The sequence below is a fragment of the Eretmochelys imbricata genome, chromosome 18, assembly GCF_965152235.1.
Source record: "Eretmochelys imbricata isolate rEreImb1 chromosome 18, rEreImb1.hap1, whole genome shotgun sequence".
Classification (NCBI taxonomy): Eukaryota; Metazoa; Chordata; order Testudines; family Cheloniidae; genus Eretmochelys; species Eretmochelys imbricata.
The window spans coordinates 8,272,769-8,295,146 of NC_135589.1; the positions used below are offsets into that span (position 1 = coordinate 8,272,769).

Consider the following 22,378-nt stretch of genomic DNA (forward strand, 5'->3'; position numbering starts at 1 on the left):
CTGGAGGGGCTCGCCGTGGCCAATTCCACCTAATCCTGTTGATTAATTTAACTCCAAGGCTAAGAGGCTCCCAGAAGTAATGGAGGGAAAGGGCGGGGGAAGGGGCTGGGGAGAGAAAGGAGAAGTATGCCCCTTAATTATTGAGGGTTTTTCTTCTTCCTCCCCCACCCCCACATCCCCATTCCACTCCCCTCCCTTTCAAACTCCTGCAAACTCCCTCTGCTCAGCTCCTCCTAATTACACACCCCACCTCAGCTGGTGTCGTTACCCAGAAATGCACGTTTGCTGGCCCTAATTTACACATTTTCTCATGCTAGACTGGATTGTAAAACCAGCTCCTCCTCCCCTCCAGCTCTCTCCTGTCTTTCAGACCCCCTCCCTGCAGCACCAACACACCTGCGTGTGTTGCTTTGACCACATACCCTTCATCCGGGAGGAGCCATCTTGTTTCATCCCACGCATCCTCAGTTCAGACATGGGCTTGAAGCGGATCATGCAAATCTCCAGTTAGCCTCTCCTCACCTTTTCTTCATCCTCTTGGCGGTGGGAGGTTGTGATGGTGTCAGGTTGTTCCTGGGATTTTGTTCAAGGTGAAAGTTGATGCTACAGCGAAGGGCTGGACCATGAGCCCAGAGCTGAATGCCCCCCAGCTTTGGAACTGTTTGGAGCTAGTTCAAGTTTTGCAGCTTGGGCTCATCTCTGCTCGCCGCTAGGCTAGGGTTTACTGAGCCAGATTCTTTGCTTCTGCAAATCGGCATAGCTCCATTGATTTCAATGGGTCTGAACTGGTTTAAACCAGCTGAGAATCTGGCCCATTGACGTCAGTGGAGTGACACTGATTGACGCCAGCTGAGGTTCCGGACCATTACTATCTTTATCAATTATTTTGTATTACAGTCATGCTCACCAACTGAGAGCTGAGTCCCGTTGTGTTAGGCGCTGTACACGAACATAGTCCGAGCCAGCCAGACCTTCCCCCAAAGAGCTAAGGATCTAAATAATGGGGGAAACTTAAGAAGTGTTGCAAACCTTGCCAATTTTCAAGTTGGCAAACTTTCTCCTGTGCTGTAAACCCACATTTGTTGCTTGTTTCCAAGGGTGATTCAATTAAAGAAAAGAAAAATGTTTTTCTAGCTACAGGGCAGCTGCGCTGTGTGTTGGAGATAGACTCGCCCCTCAAAAACTAGGCTGGAACCAGTGTGTGTCCTGTATCTAGAATATACTGTAGAGGGTCTGATTTTTCATCTCCCCTCTCTGAGCCATTTTCCCCATGTTTTTTTCTCCCTTCTTCTCTTCTTCTCCTTTCCTTTTCACAGGCAATCCCCACACATCCTTGAGGGATTGAAGGCGAGCAAGCTAATCTTTCCCTGTCCCTCATTACAAGGGGTGATGGGTGACCCATGCGAAAGGTGCTGCCTGGTTTTTCCACTGCCTTGCGTTTAGGGTGGTCAATTACACTTGCGCAGAGGGGGCGTAAAATGCTCCCCAATTGCAATGACTATTACTGTTGTTTGCATTGCAATCGCCCCTAGAAGCCCTAGCCCCATTGTGCTCGGCGCTGTACAGACATATAACAAAGAGATGCCCCTACCCCACAAAGTTTACAGTCGAAGTGGGATTCGCCACCCTCTCACACCAGTGGTGACATTATACACCCACTTCACACACCTTTCCTCAGGGGCATGTAATGACACACAGTGTAGGGGGCGAAGGATCAGGCTCATGGACTTTATATTTCGGAGGCCTTGTCTACATGCAAAAGTTAGAATCATAGAATCATAGAATAACAGAGTTGGAAGGGACCTCTGGAGGCCATCTAGTCCAACCCCCTGCCCAGAGCAGGACCAATCCCAACTAAATCATCCCAGCCAGGGCTTTGTCAAGCCTGACCTTAAAAACTTCTAAGGAAGGGGATTCCACCACCTCCCTAGGTAACACATTCCAGGGTTTCACCACCCTCCTAGTGAAAAAGTTTTTCCTAATATCCAACCTAAACCTCCCCCACTGCAACTGGAGACCATTACTCCTTGTCCTGTCACCTGCTATCACTGAGAATAGTCTAGATCCATCCTCTTTGGATCCACCTTTCAGGTAGTTAAAAGCATCTATCAAATCCTCCCTCATTCTTCTCTTCCGCAGACTAAACAATCCCAGTTCCCTCAGCCTCTCCTCATAAGTCATGTGTTCCAGACCCCTAATCATTTTTGTTGCCCTTCGCTGGACTCTCTCCAATTTCTCCACATCCTTCTTGTAGTGTACCCCTTTAACTAGACTGGTAGCGTTAAAGCAATATAAAAGGCCTAGTGTGGGTGCAATTAGACCTGTCTAACAGTGCTTATACCCTATGGCTTATTCCTATAAGGGAAGGGGGTAAATTAGACCAATATAAGACATCTTTATCACAGTGTAACTGTATCTACACTAGGAATTGTGCTAGTATAAATATTATGGTTTTAAAAAAAACCCACAGCTGTAAATGGCATAGTAACACCGATGCAAAATCTGGGGCCCTAATCAAACGATGCTTCTCCAAACTATCCAGTATCTCGGGTTCCACATCCTTGGAGTTTTTTAAGAACAGGTTGGACAAACCCCTGTCAGGGATGGTCTAGTATACTTGGGTCCTGCCTCAGCCCAGGGAGATGGCTTAGATGACCTCTGGAGGTCCCTTCTAGCCCTACATTTCTGTGATAATCAGGCTGGGTATTTTGCATGGTTTCTTTTTCCAGCCAGGATCGAAATACTTCCAGAACAGCCTGTCTCGCACTATTTTGCTGCTTCTGCTGCCTATCCTGGCTGGAGCCCAGTTGTTCAGAGGCATCCAGAGAAGAACAGTAATAAACAGGGGAGGCGGGGAAGGCATCTAAACACTTTCAAACTGGGGAAAAGAGTTGGCTCAAGTTTTGGATGAAGGCTCCTGGTGATTCGGGAGGAGGCCATTATTTTTGTGTTATACGCAGGGGTTGGTTATTCCTGCGGCTTTCTTAACCTTTTTGTTCGTGAACTTTGCTGAGAATAATAGCCGTGAGGTTCCCCCCCACCCCAGGAGCCCCCTGACTAGGAAAAGACTTGTTAGAGCATTGAGTCTATCTTTATGTAGTTACGGGAGATCATCCCCTTGATAGTAGAGGATGCATTGGCTAATCAGCTGATACTACACTCAATCTTAGCCAGAAGGCTGCCCGCATTATTTAATAAATCTGTGCCTGACAGTGGCAGCTGCATCCTGCTGAGACCAGCTGGTTTCAGACATGCCCTGGGATTTGTCTTGCTCCCTGGCCTGTTCCGTATGGTCTTGCAGTAAAAGTACAGGATGTGGCATCGGGAGTTTTGAGTTGTATTCCCAGCTCTGCTGCGTGACCACAGGCAAGTCCCTTCCACTCTCCATGCCCTGTTTGTCAGCTAAAGCATTCTGGAAAATGATCAGACAGGGAGTGCTATGGAAGGTCAGTGTATCACTGCAGACACTTTATAACCATGGCTTTGGCGCTCTCCCATCTGGCACTGCAGCCAGGTAGATGGCCAGCAAGTCCCAAGGGTATGATCAGTTGGGTGTCATGACTACTGGCTATTCCCTGACAGGCTTCTTGTAAGGGATTTTTGACCTGACAATTCGCAGATGTTTAAAGAAGTTTGGCTCCTTCCCATTAGGGGAGGCAAATGGGGGAGGAGGGGAGAAATGAAACTTATCTGAGTTTTGGGAGGCTCTCTCGTTCTACTTCCCCTTCTCCTACACCAGCGGGGATAATATTTTTGGTTGCAGCAGGGCTGTATGAATTAGTGGCAGGTATTCTGGCACTCACACCAGATAGCCAGAAGAGTGGGATGCATTGTCCATAGATATTGTAACACTACCTCCAGGTATATAAAACACCTGGATGCTGGATGTTTTGTTCATAGATAGTCTAGCACGACCACCAGGTAGCCAGGTGAGCCAGCTCCATTGTCTATAGATATTCTAGCACCACTCCCAGGTAGACAGGTGAACTGGGTGAAAATATTATTATTTATTATTAAGGTCACATTTATATTGTGATATGTCCAGATCAGGGGTTTCATTGCACTAGGCACTGTACAATAATATAGTAAATTACAATCCTTGGTCCGAAGCACTTACAGTCTGAAAAACAAGAAGTACCATGTGGATGAGACAAAAAAAGGGGTCAAGTTTAAGGGGTGAGGGAGGCAGGGGAACAGAAATAACTGGATCTGTGCAATTCTTAAGGTCAGGATCAGTGATCATAGTAATCACAAAGCCAATAGGGACTCTGGAAGTCCTCTCAGGTGGTTAGGTTGCCTGCATGTTTTCTAATGGCCAACAAGTCCATCCCACCCCATAACACAGTAAATCTGAAACTTCTTATAATTACTGCACAATGAAAAGAGCAGCACTAAGTAGCTGTTCCTTATGCAACAGCCTGAGCATCACTGCTGTGTGTGTGTGTGTGTATTTGTCTATACAACAACACATTCTGGTGCAGAGTGAAATAATGTTCAATCTGATTAATTTGCCTTCACAACTGTCTGTGGTGTATTGAGGACTCTGTTGTAATTGCAAGCTATCACTTTAAGAGTGGGGTGTGGGGGAGCTTGCTTGTCCTGCTTGCAGGCTCTTAGGAAAGTATGTGAGCGAAGTAAGTCTGGAAGGAGCCAGTTTAAAGCAAAGTGGGGTGAACTGTGCCTTGTTGCCTTAGTGAGCAGCCTGCTTTGTCTCTCTCTGTTTTGGGTTACTGTGCATTGTTCTGGAGTCTAGGAACAAAAATAGTGTTCCTATGCAGCCTTCCAGCAGGAGTGTATTATATTTTTTATCTAACTTCTCTGTTCATATGCTGTGGACAAAACACTCTCAAGTGTCATCTCATTACCAGGGACAGCCTTCATTTTAGACCCAAACTTAGCTCTGTCCCAACTTTTATTATTGCAAATTATTCCCATCAAGAATGCCAACTAATGAAACTGACAGTTGCTTGTGAAATATACAATTATATTTATGTGAATGAAATTAATAATATGTTATTGGATTCCGGATGTGCTTGTGCAAAGTCTGGTTCTCCAGAGCCCAGATGTGCCTGTACCTGGCTAGAATTGTCTAGGGCCCAGACATGCATGTTGCACCATTTAAGAATCTAGAGATTTTCCTGAAAATGCAAGAACCAATGAAGCTGATCATGTACCAGATTTGTGCTACAGTCAGGATTCTAAAGGCCTTCTAAAAATAGTGGCCTGATGCTGGTCTCACTGTGGTCAACAGCAGAACTGTTATTGATTTCATTGGAACCATGATTTGGCCTACTGGGAATAACACGTGAGATATCGAAAATATGAGGACACTATATACTGTACTGCAGAAAGGGATCTGTGGATCACAAGCTAACTATGAGTCAACAGTGTAACACTGTTGCAAAAAAAGCAAACATCATTTTGGGATGTACAAGCAGGAGTGTTGCAATCAAGACATGAGAAGTAATTCTTCCGCTCTACTCCGTGCTGATACGGCCTCAACTGAAGTATTGTGCCCAGTTCTGGGTGCCACATTTCAGGAAAGAGGTGGACAAATTGGAGAAAGTCAAGGAGAGCAACAAAAACGATTAAAGATCAAGAAAACATGACCTATGAGGGAAAATTGAAAAAAATGGGTTTGTTTAGTCTGGGGAAGAGAAGACTGAGGGGGGCACATGATAACAGTTTTCAAGCACATAAAAGGTTGTTACAAGGAGGAGGGAGAAAAATTGTTCTTGTTAACTTTTGAGGATAGGACAAGAAGCAATGGGCTTAAATTGCAGCACGGGCGGTTTAGGTTGGACATTAGGAAAAACGTCCTAACTGTCAGGGCTACTAAGTACCGGAATAAATTGCCTAGGGAGGTTGTGGAATCTCCATCATTGGAGGTTTTTAAGAGCAGGTTAGACAAACACCTGCCAGGGATGGTCTAGATAATACTTAGTCCTCCCTCAGTGCAGGGGACCGGACTAGATGGTCTCTCGAGGTCCCTTCCAGTCCTACGGTGCTGATTCTATTGGTATCCCACAGGTGGAAATAGAGGTTGGGTTACAAGCAGTGGGAGCCCCTGGCACGGTGATTCCCACAGCTCTGAGAACATGCAGCCATTACAGCAACAGCAGAGCCCAAGGAATGCCTGGTTAACTCAAACGGACGTGGCCCATTGCGCCTGCATCTAACAGCTCAGTTCAGACACACTGAGTCCTCCTCACATAGAACCAAGAAAGGAAAGCATCCTGCCCTGCAGCACGCTGGATCCAATGGCATGTTTGACCTGCTCGTTATAAATAATTGGCCCCCGTTGGGACATTTGCCTCATGCTCCACAGGCTGTCCGCATTGTTCAGCAGCTGTTGAGAACGCCACAGCTGGGATTCCCAGTCCTGGAAGCAAAAAAAGGAGGTTTTGGTGGAAAGTCCTGATCACCACAAAAGGGCACAGTGGAGAAAAAGGGGCCAGATTCATCCCTGGGGCAGCTCCATTGACTTTATCCGGATTATTCCAAGGATGGATTTGGCCCTGCATATGTTACTCATGCATTTAATCATAGCTGATAAAGGTTTGGCCTAATAGGAGCAGATTGGGGCTGTGAACTATGCACTGAAACAGATTATGGTCCTGATTCTGCTCTCAGCTACATCAGAGTAAATAGGAAGTAATGCCATTGAAGTCAGTGGAGTTATACTGGGGTATGGGCGATCAGAATCAGGTCCTCTGTAGTTAATCAATATGCATTTAAGTACAGTCTATTGTATTAATGAGAGACTGAGAAAGAGAAACAGACAGAGAGATCAGATTTCTTGTTTCGCTGAGGAGATCTAAGGCTTTACACATCATATTCTCCAGTCTGCCTCCATACTGACCTAGGGCATATACCACGAGAGCTGGAGTTGTCTCTCACCTTCCCACACAGAGACATGGGGTACCGGCCTAAATTAAGCATTTTGTGCATCGCTATCTGCACGGCAGGTGCCACTTGACCTGCGGCGGGTCTTTCTTTCCCTCCCTCCCAGATAAAAGATTGTAGCAGGTGGGGTATCAGACTTAATAATGAAGACAGAGTAGTTAGAGTGAGAGCCAGGACTGTAGTCAAAACATGTGCAAACAACAGAAACTTGTTTGCTTTCCCCCTCCAAGAGCCAAGGACTTTTTCTGTGAGTTGTGATTCCCTTTAACCTTGTACCATGCTGATAGGAGATGCAGTTACTGACTTAACAGGAGACTTTTCCCTGTGAGCTGTTTTGAAGCTAGTGGGAGTTCTTTAAACTCCTAGCGTCTCCCTTAAGATGCTCTTAGCCAGTAAAAAATGCTCCTTTATGGACTCATTATCATTCTCCCAAAGTGGGGCCCAGTGGTGTCCTATTCACTGAAATCAGGGGGCCAAATGCTACTGTTGAGGACGGGAAGTTGGGGAAGTTTCTCTGTCTCTCTTGTGAATTTGGTCCTGGTACATATGCTGGATTGCCAATTCTGGAGAACAAAACCCTCCCTTTATCCATAGGACATATGGTGGAAAGGAGCCGGGGCAGCAGCCGTGAAATCTTCCTGTGCACTGGGCCCAGCAAAGGTGCATCATGCCCACCAGAAGGGCCCACCTCTAGGGTTGACAGGGGAATTCACTCAGCTCATGGTCTTTCTGCAGAGATGGCCAACAATGAGCACTGGCTGTGGCGGGTTTTGGGGAAAATGGATGCTTGTTCGCAAGGAACTAAACCGAGACCCCTAAACTCCTGTCACAAGGGGCATCAAACTGCCACCAGCTGACCCAGGCTAAGGGGCAGTTTAACTGTAATGTAGACTGTTTGGATTCAGACTGCAACCTGAGCTCTGGGACCTTCCACCTTGCAGGGTCCTAGAGCCCGAGCTAGTGGTGCTAGGTCCTCTGCCCTCCACTTAAAGCTCCTACCCAGCTCTGGGCATCTATAGAGGACGTACGTTCTCTCAGCTTCTGAGGAGAGATGCTGTTTCCATCAGCATCAAGCCAGCAGCCCTCTGGGCAGGCCAGAAGTAGAAACTCTTTTCATGCCACATGAGAGTTTTTGAGGTTTCACGTTTGTTTCCATGTCCCAAATCAGGACAAAGCGTTCACAAATGTTCACGTACTGATCATCCGAAAAATATTATCCATCAACCTGAGTCACCTGGCATGTTTGGATCATTTCTAGGTGTTTCCTCTCAATTCTGACCTTTTCTATGTTGAAACTTTTTAGAAAAAATAGAAATTAACATTTCAAAATGAAAAATAGTTCCCAGCTGGAAAATGAAATGGTTTGGTTCAAAAATATCAAAATGGGACATTTCTACCATTTGGAAACTTTTCTTTTTTTCCAAACAATTTTCGAGTCAGGAGATGCATCGAAGCCGATCCTTTCCCACAAACAGTTTCAGTTTCGACAAATCAGCATTTTTCTGGCAAAAATGCTTTGTCAGAATATCCCCGACCAGCTCTACCCAGAAGTAGAAGTTGGCTTGTTGGACACCATCACTGTAGAATTGCTCTAATTCCGGTTGGGGGGGGTGGCTGGGAGGTGTTAGTAGGCTATTATCTACAGGAGGTCAGACTCGATGATCTGATGATCTATTCAGGCCTTAAACTCTATGACTGTATTGGACCTCCCTGTAGCTGTTTAATTCTTGTTTCTGCACCTGCTTCTCCTTTGGCTTTTCCGCCATTTAAGCCTCAATCCTTCTTTTCTTTCCCTCGCCAGGTAACAGGCTGGATGAAGGCTCAGATGTTGAGTCTGAACCGGACCTACCCTTGAAACGCAAGCAGCGCCGTAGCCGGACCACCTTCACAGCCGAGCAGCTGGAGGAGCTGGAGAAGGCCTTTGAGAGAACCCACTACCCAGATATCTACACACGAGAGGAGCTAGCCCAGAGGACCAAACTCACAGAGGCCCGAGTACAGGTAAGGACAAGAGTCAGGACATGTCTGAGTCCCCCGATAACACAGCAGCCAAGGGATTCTCTAGGTCCATTGACCTAGGAGAAGGGGGCCCTATCATTTATCCATGATGAGGAGTGGCTGAGAGTTGGAGGATGACACGGTGGGTGTTCCATTTCTGTAGGACCAGGTGACCTGGGCCTGAGATGCAAAGTTTGTATCCAGATCCAAAGTTTCCCCATAGCCCAAGGATGTTCCCACCTGGGATTTTGGTTTGGCCCATTACAGCTGCAAAATTTCAATCCAGATTGGGATCGTGATCCAAACTTTCCCAAAGCTGATGGGGTGTTCAGATCTATGCTTAGTGCCTTGAGTTGGGAAGGGGCTGTATACCATTTACCTAGGAGTGGCCGGGGTCGTTTCTACCATTTACCATGCCTCAGCCTCCCCTCTCCCCGCCCAAGGGTTTGTATCATATTTTGCAAAGTTTGCAAATTCTGCGTGTGAATTTTTTTTTCTTTTTGCCAATCTCCTGAGAGTTTGTGGTGGAGGGAGGGAGGGAAGGGGAGAGGAGGAGGAAGGGAGAGAGCTATGACATCGACACAATTAATAGCCCTTGTGGGAACACCGCACATAGGCCCTTATGTCTTCCAGATAAAGGCTGGGTCAGCAGTGTGTGCAAACATGCAGAGGGATAAGAAGTGTGAACAGATCGGTGGGTATAATAGAGTCCCCCGGGGAAAGGGAAGGGGGGGGCCGAGGATTGTGCTGGGTTAAAAAAGTGAAATGGAGACACCAACAGCCAGTGTGGGCAGCGCTATTAGGTTTCAGGCTCAGCGTCGGGGGCTCTGTGTGTCGAGGCCAGCGCTGAATTGCAGAGGCAGGAGGGAGGGAACAAGCAACCCTGTCTCATGACAGGGAAATAGCTATTCAGTGAAATGACCTTTTGGAAGCAAAACAGGCGTTTTTCTGTCTGAGATTCCCCTCAGAATAAGAACCGGCCTGTGTTAATCACCCCGAGGCCAGCCCAGCCGTAGGGCTGCATCCTCCCAAAACCAGGCCTCACACCTCTTGGACATCCACTCGGTTCATGGTCTTGCCCCTGCCATCAAAAGAGACGAAGAGCCGGCAATTCTACAGCTCCCAACATTTCCTGTGTATCTGTTCGCCTCCCACTGGCTTTTCCTGCCCAATGCATGTTCTCTGAAAGCTGCCAAGGTTCGGGCTCAGACTCACGGCACGTGGGTGTAGCAAAGGCTCAGTGACTGCAGTGTGTCTCCTTGAGCCACCCAGGATCGCTCTGTGCCTCAGTTTCTCCATCTGTATAGTGGAATTGATGATACTGGCCTCCTTTGCAAAACGCTTTGAGATCGACTAATGAAAAGCTCTATATAAAAGTGAGGGATTATTATTATTTTCCTGGGGAGGGAAGATCTGACCCATTGTACCTTGAGACAGAAAACAGACCCTGTGCCAGAGTGAAACCTTCTCCCCAGGAACATAGGCTGTATTTCCCCAGCAGAGGAGATGTAGAGGACATTAGACCGATAGGGAGCTGTGGCACTTGGCTTATGAGGAGAGGCTGAGGGAACTGGGCTTACTTGGTCTGCAGAAGAGAAGAGTGAGGGGGGATTTCAGCTACCTGAAGGGAGGTTCCAAAGAGGATGGAGCTCGGCTGTTCTCAGCGGTGGCAGATGACAGAACAAAGAGCAATGGTCTCAAGTTGCAGTGGGCGAGGTTTAGGTTGGATATTAGGAAACACTTTTTCACTAGGAGCGTGGTGAAGCACTGGAATGGGTTCCCTAGGGAGGTGGTGGAATCTCCATCCTTAGAGGTTTTTAAGGCCCAGCTTGACAAAGCCCTGGCTGGGATGATTTAGTTGGGGTTGGTCCTGCTTTGAGCAGGGGGTTGGATTAGATGACCTCCTGAGGTCTCTTCCAGCCCTAATCTTCTATGATTCTATGATACTAGACTTGACCTTAGTCAAGAAGGTCTTCCTGAGATTTTAGCAATAATAATGCCATTTGTGCATGATGAGCCCAATCCAACTCCCACTGAAACCCAAGGAAAACCCCCCTTGCCTGCAGTGAGCATTGGAACAGGCCATGTGCTGCTCCAAGAGTTTATCCTTCTCTTTACATTACACTGGGTTGCTCATCCTCTTGGTTTACAGCATATTGGTGGTGAAAGCCAGTCTACGGTAACTGGTCTAGAGCAGAAACACAGCAGCTACATCACCTAAATGCTGCTTTATTTCCTTCTGGGCAAGGCCAGCAAAATCACCCTGCGGGGATCCCAGTTTGTGCAAGGTCTGAGTACTCTTCTTGAGAACAAGAAGCACAGGGCTTCCGGTCCTTGAGTCTCCATGATAGCCACTAGCCAGCAAGAAGGCATCTTCACGAAAGCAGGAGCAGAGAAGGGGTCGTCTTTGCATCACGAGACCTTCTGACCTCTTGAAAATTCTCCTACCGGCTCCTGAAGCAAGCCCTGCTCCACCCAGCTTGGGAGCAGGCTGTATGGATGGCAGGGGCTTGTGCTGGAGATAAAATACCAAGGGGGGTTGCATGCTCCTGTGATTTACTTTGGCTGATGTGGACATGGGAAGACGCTAGCAGAGAAACAAGGAGAAGTAAGAAGGTGCCAGTGAGCCAAACCCACCCAGAGAATGGTGCTCGGAGGGAGAATTCTACTTGGGCAAAGACCCCTACGCACGTTTTTACGGTGAAAAATATATCCGAATTCAGTGTACTGTGGTGCTAGTCACAGGAGCGGAGGGAAAGCCCGAGGAGTGCCAGAGAGCTCAGATTCCTCCCCACAGCCCCTGCCAAGTCTTCTAATCCAGGCACCCATGCAGCTGGAAGGGCTGCGCTGTGAACCCGTGGCAGGTTCCTTCCTTCTGAGGAGTTCCAACCTCGGAGAGACAACGGGGTTGAGGAAAGCAAAGCCCACCAAATAAATAAATAAATAGCCCCCTTCCCTTCGCTCAAGCTGTGATCTCCGAATCCCTCTCCTGGCTCCCAGGCAGCTTGTGGGGAAGGCTCCTGCCAGAATTCTAGGAGCAGCTGTTCTCCGAGGCACATTCCTGATGGCTTTTTCATTCCGACATCCTGGCAGGCTCGGCTTCTTCCCACCGCTTTTAAGCCTGCCGCCCCTTGTAAAATTTTCTGGATATCAGAGCGGATCTTTCACTGGCTCTCAGGAGCCACAAACATCAGTCAATCAAGTTCTTGTGGAAAACACACACACAACAGGAAGAGTCCCGCAACCCTTTTCCCCTCTCTTCGCAGAGTCTGCGGCCAGAGGGGATGTTTATTAACAGTAGTTACAGCAATATTACAATAATGGCTAGAGGCCCCAGCCAAGATCGGGATCTCATTGTGCTAGATGCTGTACACAGACAGACAGACACACACACACACACTTCGTGCCCCAAGGAGCTTACAATGCAAAACAGACAAAGGGTGGGAGGAAAAACAGAGGTACCGAGAAGTGAAGTGACTCAGGTCACACAGCCGACCCAAGATCTCCTGAGTCCCATCTACTGCCTTACTCATTGGGTCCCACTGCCTCCCAGAGCAGCTAGTCTGCCCTCCTGCATGACAGAGGTTGTGGACTTTCATCCAATCATTCTGGCATCAAGCACAATAACTTGTGGTGGAGCTACATGTCCTTTGGAGATGCTTACTATTATTATTTGTATTACTGTAGCAGCTAGGAGTCCCAATCATTGCGCTAGGCGCTGTACAAACACAGTCTCACAGAACAAACAGGGTCCCTCTGCCATCTCCCTTCCTCTTGCCTCTCACTCTTTCTCTCTCCGCTGTTTGTTTTCACATATGTAATGCCTTTCCTAGGTGTACGCTGCCCTATCCCATTGAGTGTCTCTGATCCCTGAGCCCTTACCCACCCACTCCCCTCCACCTGAGAAGCCCCTTGATCTGTTAAACTCACTGGCAAGGCTTTGGAACTTGGCGGGTCGTGCAGCTGCTAAGTGGAAGTTTGACACGTTGACAGCTAATAAAAATTTGCCAGCTGAAGAACAAGGGGAGGGGGACGCAGGACCAGTTGTGGGCTCCTATTTCTCATCTGCTAAGAAGATCATGGAATAGTGAGTGATATTTTCGATAGGGCTATAGTAACCTCTGTGCAGTCAGGGTGCAGGGGTCCAGCATGCTGGCACCGACAGGGTCCAAGATACATGTCATTTAGAGGGGTGTTAAGTCAACGGACAGGCTCCCACTGACGTCTGTGGGTCTTGCATCAGACTCTTAGGGCCTGAACCTATTGCCCGTGAAAGCAACAGCAAAACCCCCCTTGACTGGAATGGGAACAGGACAGTGCCCTTGTGTTCTACTCCAATTGTACACGTGGGGGGTTCCTTTTTCTGGGTCACTCTCACTTCATTTGCTCCCACTTCCACCCCAAACAACCAGACCACTGGGAGTCAAGTGGGACCACGCCTGCCAAGTGTTTGCATTTAGTCCCCAATCCAGTCAAGCTCCCCGTACCAAGGTGGGGTCACTGCAGTGCTGGTTGCTAATCAGGGTATGTCTACACTTCCAGATGGGGATGTCATTCCCAGTTCAAGGAGATGTACCACGCTAGCTCTGATCCAGCCTAGTGCACTACCAACAGAGGGTAAATGCAGCAGCGTGAGCTGTGGGAGGGGCTAGCCACCCTGCATACGGACCTGTCTGAGATGCAAGGCCCATACTCAGCATGGCTAGCCCTTCCTGCTGCTCACACTCTATTTTAGCACGCTAGCCCAATCAGAATTCATATCCTTGAGATGGGAATATACCCTCAGCTTGAAGTGTAGACATACCCTTAGCCTCATGACATAGAGGCCGGGCTGGGGTGTCTGCACTGCTGATCCCAATGGTAGCAGGAGGGCCTGAGCTGACACTGGATTAGAGCCAGGGAGGTCTTGGTTTTATAAAACCTAGATTAATGATGGTGAACTCTTTGCTTTGTTACGGTGCCTTGTTTTCAGTAGGCTTCCTGGGCCCAAGGTTAAACTCAGTATCTAGTTCTGTGGGCGCAGTTAATTACGGGCATTTAACTTCCTGGTTAGTGACCACCATCAGGTGTCCAGGCTTCTAGGGCCAGATCCTTAGCTGGTGTAAATCAATAGAGTAAATAGGTTCCTCATTCTGCCTCCAAGTCTCACTCCCCCTGCCCATGAAAACAAGAGGGGCTTTCGACTGTGCAGTGAACATCAGCAAAATCAAGCTACCGGGTGGGGGCCGGGGATTTCAAATCAAGATTCAAGGGCCTCCTCACGGAAAATGTCCACTAGCATCTTCCTCTCATTTAAACTAGGGGGGTTTTAGGTCAGATACCTCTACTGATCTCAACTATAGAAATGTAGCGTCACAGAAGGGGACATCTCTCAGGTAGGCAAGTCCCAGGTCACGTGAGACTCACTTGCAAGCTACTCAATGTCTCCTTCTGAAGTGAGCTTGTATAGTACCTTTCATTTCCAAGTGCTTCAGGAAGATGGATAAGCATTAGGAGCTTGACAGCACAGATGAAGAGACTGAGGCCTGGAGAGGAGACGTGACTGGAGCTGGGTGGGAAATGCTTTTCCCGTCCTGTAAGAATTTTTGAGATTTCGAATTTTTTTCTCATCCCAAATCGGGACAAAATGTCGACAACTCAAAAATTTTCACAAGCCAAAAGATCTGAAAGAAGAAAAAAAAACCTGGAGCAGGTCAATTGAAACATTGCATTTTGATCATTTCAAAATGATTCCTTTCAATTTCAACCTTTTTAGTTCGTTTTATTTACCTCAATTGAACTTACATTTCAAAATGAAAACTTCCCAACTAGCTCTTGAAGTCACTTGCCCCAGGTGACACAGGAAGCGAATGGCAGAGCCCAGAAGTCTTGATTCTCCGTCCTGTGCCCAATCTCTTGGGGTCATGGTTCCTCCCTGATCTAATGCTGTCTGCTGCTCTATCTAGCAGCATTTCTAAAGAGCACATCACTGTGGAGCTAAGTGCTGCTCTGGGTTTCTTAGTTGACTAACTGGAGGAAAAGACAGAGAAAAAAAGCTAAAATTCACCAGAAAGCACCAAAATTCACCAGAAAGAACCAAAAAGAGCTAAAATTCACCAGAAAGCACCAAGAAAGCAAATGGGGAATAAGTGGCCACCAGCCTCTCAGCTGATTTGGAGCTTTGAGCAATGAAAACATTTTCAAAAGCAGGCAATGATGCACAAGGCCCAGTGCAAACAACTGGGCTCCATTTCTCCTTCCATCAAAATGAGTCAATGGATGATGTTCTGCAGAATTCAGTAATGCGGGAACACAGGGCAAGAGACTCAGGTGGTTCAAATCAGAATAGCTCCATTGATTGAAATGGCATCCATTGACTTCAACGAAGCTATACCAATTTCCAGCAGCTGAGTGTCTGGCCCATAGAATCCAGTCCCTTTTCTGTTCTGTAGAAAGACTTTTAGTCTGGAGTCAAGTTCCCAGCAGGTAAAAGAGGATTCCAGCAGCCTGCAATGTGTCAAGGCCCTGGGGAGCCCAGTACTCTATCAGTCAGAAATCTCTGTGGTCAGTGGATTGATTGTATGTCTCTATGTGGCAGTCTGTTACATGCGTGGTTGTTGGTCCCAGGATATTAGGGAGACAAGGTGGGTGAGGTCACATCTTTTATTGGACCAACTTCTGTTGGTGAGAAAGACCAGCTTTCAAGCTTACACAGAGCTCTTCTTCAGGTCTGGGAAACTAACTCAGAGTGTCACAGCTAAATACAAGGTGGAGTTAGTTTCCCAGACCTGAAGAAGAGCTCTGTGTAAGTTCAAAAGCTCGTCTGTCTCACCAACAGAAGTTGGTCCAATAAAAGACATTACCACACCCAGTCTGTTAGTCTTGCAGTCTGTTAGTATTCATTATGAGGACCTTCTGCACTTGGAGGTGTCGTGTGGAGATGGTCAATGTCTTCCCCAGATCTGAGCGTTAATCGGAGACATGTGAGGCTGCTTGAGTTTAATTCAGCGTGCCTGACTAGTTGATTCTAAAGCTCTTTGAGACTTTTCCAAATGGGCTCTGTTAATGCAATCCCTTCATTCTCAAAGGTCAGTGGAGACTGTTTTCTTTCTTCCATGGGGTTTGACTCCTTTGCATTTCTTGCACGGGGGGCTGCTATGAGGTTATGACACAACAGCTGCCCTGTATCTTTGGCAGCAGCCAGGGGAGACTGTGCTCAGGAACTGTGTGAGAGGCTATGCTCAGGATCAGGGACTCTTCCTGGCAGAGGCCGGGTTGGCGTGTTCATGCTCTGTGGCACGCGGCCAGCTAAATGGCTCTCTCACACATGAGGGCACCCACACAGAGCAGCCCCTGGCACTATGGCAGCCATGTCAGTGGCATTTCCTGTATGTGCCCATGCACTGCAAGAGGCCGACAATGAAATAAATGCACAGGCATGCCAGTCAACATTCAGCTCCCGGGAAAAGGTCGGGTGGGTGTGTGTCGGGGGGGAGGTTAGAACACTCACCCAGCCAAGTTTAAAGGAGCATTCCACTCTGAAAAGCCAGTAAGGACTGTTCTGAATTACTCATTCTATTGTAGCTGGTCATTCCCACCTCCCCAGACTGAGTTAGAAATAGAAATGGAGATGGGTCCAATAAAAGGAAAGCCCACAACTCCCTTGCCCCAAACCACACCCTCCAAAAAAGTCCCACATCTGTCCAGTAGCCAGTAGGCTGGATCTCAAATCTTCTGCTCTCCAAGGTCACCCAAACCATGGTGGCAGTTCTTCTCCATGTGGATTTGGCAAAGTTAAAGATCATCTATAAGAATTGCCAAGATGTCCGTCACCTCCTAGTACCCGAGGATGAGCTTAGAATTGCATGCATGCTTTCTGACATATATGTCAGAGTCCTTGTAACTGGCACAGCCCCAAATAGAAACAGAAAGGTGCCAGTTAAGGGATTGAGGCCGAGGGGAGGGGATTTTACTGGATAGAGTCTCTCCTACTTCATTAAGTGTATTAAACATTACAAAAAACATAGTGGGCCCTGTAAAAAAAGCCTCCCAGGGGTGTCGTCCCAGGTGGGTTGGGACCTCTTGCCATGCCCAGTTTCCAGCATGGCGCTGGCCTAGAACAGGGTACCAGCAGGCCACCTCTTACTCCTGGCAGTTGCCCTGCCCTTGTGGGCAGGTTGACTTTGCTTCTGGGTGGGGGAAAAGCAAAAGTCCAGCTCTGCACAAACCAAGCCCCTCCTGAGGTCAGTAACAAGGCAAAAAAGATCCAATGCACCGCCTAACTTCAGGGATGCCTGGGCGGCAGCTTTGTTGGAGCCCTAATGGCTGGGTAGCTGAGTCAGCCCCTCCCTAGCGGGCTTACCCCTGGGGACTCAGCAGAGCTGGGAGGTTTCCGATGTGAGGGTTCACCCTGCTGTTCCAGGAGCTAGTCACTCCCTTTGTGGTGCTTCCCCCTTGTGTATTGCAGCTTTCTCCTTTAAAAGCCCTCCTCCCTACCAGGCATGATTGGCAGTGCTGGAGGGGTGGGGCTACTTTAGCACAAGGAGTCTCCCCAGCCCTTTCCTGTCAGTGAAGACTTTATACACCCCTTCACAGGCCCAATCCTACAGTCCTAGTCCAGGCAAAACCCCTACTGAAGTCAGTGGGAGCCAGGACTGAATAAGAACTTCAGGACTGGACCTATAATTAGGCAAGATCAACTTGTTTTGCTTTCATAGTGCAAGGGATCCCTATGAAATGAACACGGGAGGTAATTTACAGCAGCAAATGGTGATCCATTTCACACTGGTTTAGTGCTGAGCGTAAGCTTGCAGCGTAGACATGGAGGAACTAGTTCAGATGGAATAAGCACTGGAACACGGTTTCATTACTTTACTTTAACTATCAGACCAAAAAGGTTCAGATAAGCTGCACCCTTCTCTAAATTGAACCTCTAGGTCCACCTCTGCCACCATCCCATGTGCATTTAAAGCAAATAAGGGTGCCACTTATCCAGTGCTTAGAGCCAGTGAAATTCATGGCACTCAATCAGTTCTCCTGGCGATTACCCCAATTTTGCAGGTCTGCTATTTACTAGGGCACCAATTTAGTAGATTTCATTGTGGTTAACAATGGAAAATGTTTCTTAGAATCAAGCCTGGTGTTTGCCAAGATATTTTAATCTTTTATCTATTTCCCACAGCACTGAAGCTATTTTTGTAGAAGATTCATAGCTTTTTCTGTTGCAAAGAAAATCTCCACAATGTAAATCAACGTGCTGCTGTTTTGTTGTTAAACCCTATCGCCAGCCAAACAATAGCAGTGGGAAATCTACTTCCCAACACCTTATTCACCTCAGTGAGGTGTGTACATCAAAGCCTGTTTTGGAAGGCTTAAATGCAACTGTAACACTGTTAAGATTGGGCCATCTAAGAAGCAGGTATTCAAGCGGAGATCAGGCACTTAAATAAAAAACCTCTCACTACTATGCAACTGCTTTATGCCATCAGTGAATTTATTCTAGTGTCTTTCAGCTTCCCAGTTTATCCCCAGGACATATAGTTTGCAGGGGAGATAAATAGATAACTGAAAACAGTGATTTTATTCTTCATTTTATTTACTTAACAGCATTTCTTTTGACCACTGAAATGATCATTGAGAAATTCTGTATATATGCTGTAGAACTGGAAGATACTGCAAAACAATGTTCGCAAACATTCATTCATATTCCAAACAGCTGTTCAGTCCAGCCATAATTTTAGTCCTTTTTATTTGCTAGATGCAGATATTAATAACATCCTTCATAAGATGAGTAGGAAGGATGCACCGGTGTGCAGTGCTCTGGACTGGGACTCAAGAGCCAAGGGTTCAATTCCTGATTCAAACAGAAGATCTCTGTCTGATGTTGGGCAAGTTACTTAATTTATCCTGTGCCTCAGTTTCCCATCTGTTAAAATGGAAATCATAGTTTACTGCCACACAGGAGTGTTGATGATAAAATCCATTAGTGATTGTGAGATGCTCATATACTATGGTGATTAGGACCATATAAGCAGATGGATGAAACATTGGTTGCAAAAGTGCTTGAGAAATGGGTTACTCGTTGTATTAACACATGTACTTATATGTGAATGACTGTATTCATGAATGGACAATAATATTTATTATTTGTTGTTCATTATCTGTTATTCATTATTCCCTATCCTCTTGTTTAAAAACAATTTCAGGCATCCAATCAAGGATCAGAAACAATGTCATAGATGACCAGTCACACATCTTGAATAACTAATGGTAAATAGTGAATAGCTGAATTAAACAGTTGGCAAACAGTCCATATTATTCAGTCCAACCCATTCAGTAGATACTTACAGATAACTAACACATTCACAGTTCCTAGGATTTTCAAAGAGAAAAACCAGCTACATTAATTGGATAATTTTGTTTGTAAAGAATAGTTCGATCATCTCTAATAATATTATATAATATTTATATTGTGGTAGCACCCAGAAGTGGTAGGGCCCTATTGTGCAAGGTGCTGTACAGACATCGGGTCTGTCTACACAACCAAAGCTGTGCACAGGCTAGCCTACCTGAGCTAACTTGAATCCAGCTAGCGCAGGTAACAACAGCAGTGACCATACGCTTCAGGGTAGGCTCGTGAGACAAGTATGTACCCAGGGTCCATGGCAGGCTTGTACTCCGAGCTGAAGCCTTCACTGTGCTGTGTTCACTGGTATTATTACCCTGCTGGCTGGGTTCAAGCTAGTTTGCATAGGGTAGCCTGTGCACGGCTTTTGCTCTGTAGCAATACTTGTACAGGTAAATACAATGCCTTGCTTCAAATGTGCTTGCTTACGACCTAAACATATTTATAAGCCGCTTTCTAAATCTGTAGAGATTTGTCAAAATCTAAATAACCTTTGATGATCATTTGAGCGGCGCATGTATCTCTCTGTTGTCTTTCCTGCGTTTCTCATCATCTGGCAGAGGAAGCATATGGGTAGCTCTGTTTAGCAGTCTTAGGTAGTTATATGACCCCCGCACTGTTATCTGTGCATCTCACTAGCTTTACTGTGTAACTCCCTTATCCCCATTTTACAGATTGGGAACTTAGGCACAGAGAGACCAAGTGACTTGCCCAAGGCCTGTGTCAGAGCAGGGACCTGAACCAGGGTCCCAAATTAGTGCTCTAACCACTAGGCCATCCTTCCTCAGGCATATGTGTTCAAAATTTGTGCTCTTGATGGTAGATCAGAGAAAGGGGCCATGGTGATTTATTTAGTTGTTATGTCATTAGAATGTAAATGATAATAAAGAAAATTATACAAAAGCTCTAGGGGTCCTGGCAATTACATTTCCAATACAATAATCCCCCCACCAGCATTAAAAAGCAAACATGAAGACAGGAACAATAACTCAGCTCATCCAGTCAGCTCCAAAAAGTGCCTTTCCACCCCCATGTCCCCACCATTCTGGGAACATACCCTCAACCCTCTCAGTTGAATAGCTGGTGATTGTTCAGGACATTTACAGGTGGACTGGACGAAACACACACACATAAAATTCACTATAGGAAACAATCCTGCACTGATCCCTAGGAGTTGATTAAGGACCCAATCATGCAAAACCTAAGTCACATGAGCAATCGTTATGCCTAGAGTTGCCAATGTTGGTTGGACATATTCCTGGAGGTTTCATCACATGACGTAATCTTTAATTAAAGATTAATCTGGAGACTCCAGGACAATCCTGGAAGGTTGGCATCCCTAGTTATGCTGGTAAGTCACCACGTTGACTTCAGACTCTTCGTGTGATTGGGCCATATATGACTAAATAGGTCTCTTCCATCCCTGATTTCTGCAACTCTTTGAACATGTGGAAGCAAACGCATGTTGTGCCTTTTCCCTTCTGTCTGAGGTTGAGGGCAGGACTTGATTGTTCCATCCCTGTTTTCATTTACCAGTTCATTCATCCCATCCATCTTCCTCCAACATCGAGTCCTCATTAGGCTGAGGAGGAACACAGCAGCCTTTCTTTCCCACGAGAAGCTCTTCCTGACCTCCCTTCCTTCTCCTTGTCTGACAAATTGTGGGAGCTGACCCAGATCTCGATGTCTGCTGGGATAATTCAGTCCAGCCTCCCCTGGCAGGCAGCTGTCTTGGCCGTGTGGCTGTACTGGGTGCATAGACAAGTGGCTAGTACGTCGAGTGCGAGTTTTGGCAGGATTGGGTGCACGGGTTCAGTTTAAATAAGAACCAGCTCTGACCTTTGTCCCAAGTTCAAACCAAATCTGTCTGAGCTGCTAAGACAGAAGGTGGGTGGTTTTGTGGGTAAGGCGTTGGCTTGGTATGCAAGAAATCTGGATTCAATTCCTGGTTCTGTGACAACCTCCCTGAATGACTTGGGGAGGCTTCTTAGTTGCTCTGTACCTCATTTCCCCATCTGTAACATGGGGAGGAGAAGGAGAATGCTTTGTTTCTCCCACCCTTTGTTTAATTAGAACAAAAGATCCCTAGGGCAGGGACTGTCTCTGACTGTGTGTATGTACATAGCCCAATACAACAGGGCCCTCATGGCAACTGACAGTCTCTAGACACTAGGGAAATACAAATAATAAGTTCAGATAACATTTTTATATGTTCATGAGCAAGCTTGGGTTCCTACATGACCATGGTGTTGGTAATCACAGTGGGGGAAGTTCACCCCATATGCAGAAGGTCTACCTGAGGCTTATGCACCGCTTACGCCCATAGGTGGTGTACTTAAGTGGTGTATAGGCTTCTTGGTGCAGAGGCCTGGCGCATGGGCTTTCTGCACAGGGACGAGTTTCCCCCACCGTGACTGGTTGGGCATTCCGGGGTGGAATGCCATGCCCCCCAGTCCTTTGCAAGCACATACCCCACAGTATGATTTGTGTAGCATCACTGTCTCCTTTGTTCTTCCCGGCAGGCTGTGAAGATCACTGCAGTGAGAGCAAATGGGAAAGGGAGAGTGAGACTAGAAAGGGGAGGTGGATTTTGCTTTGTGTTCACTAGCCCAAAAAGGGACTGTGTAAAAATGGCACCTCCCCATTCCACATATCTGTTCCTTGCATGTCGGCAAGCCACAGCAACTTCCTTTACTGAAACAAGCCTGGTTTCCTTACTGGTGGTCCCTGAAGAGTCAGTGCAGCTATGGGAGAACAAGCTGGGTTCTAATCTGCACCAGGCACATTCAGTGAAATTGCCCAACTAAATTCCAGCTGCGAAATCTGTCTTATTGTTAGAGATACCAGATGAAGAAAGAAATCAGGTTGATTCTCAGATCCCATGTGGTACCTCTAATGCAGACGGTTAGAAGAATCTCCTCTCCTCCTTCCGATAGTGTCCATTTGAGCTGCTGTATTTACAATCACTTTTCAAGAGAGGCAATGTGAGATAATATAAGAGGTAAAGTCCCTATTAGCATCGGGTGTAAAATGAAGAGCAGCAACACCCTGTTCGGGCTCTGCCCAAAATTAAATCCATTTTTGGAATAA

At 46.9% G+C, this 22,378-nt stretch overlaps 1 protein-coding gene across 2 annotated transcripts in view; it reads left to right on the forward strand.

The window, feature by feature from the left end:
- Positions 1 to 22,378, forward strand: part of PAX7 (paired box 7) — a 147,326-nt gene that overhangs the window by 58,680 nt on the left and 66,268 nt on the right. For both annotated transcript variants that reach the window (XM_077837178.1, XM_077837179.1), the window contains exon 5: positions 8,708 to 8,907. In XM_077837178.1, the coding sequence (XP_077693304.1) occupies positions 8,708 to 8,907 (200 nt within the window). The remainder of the gene's footprint in view (positions 1 to 8,707; positions 8,908 to 22,378) is intronic.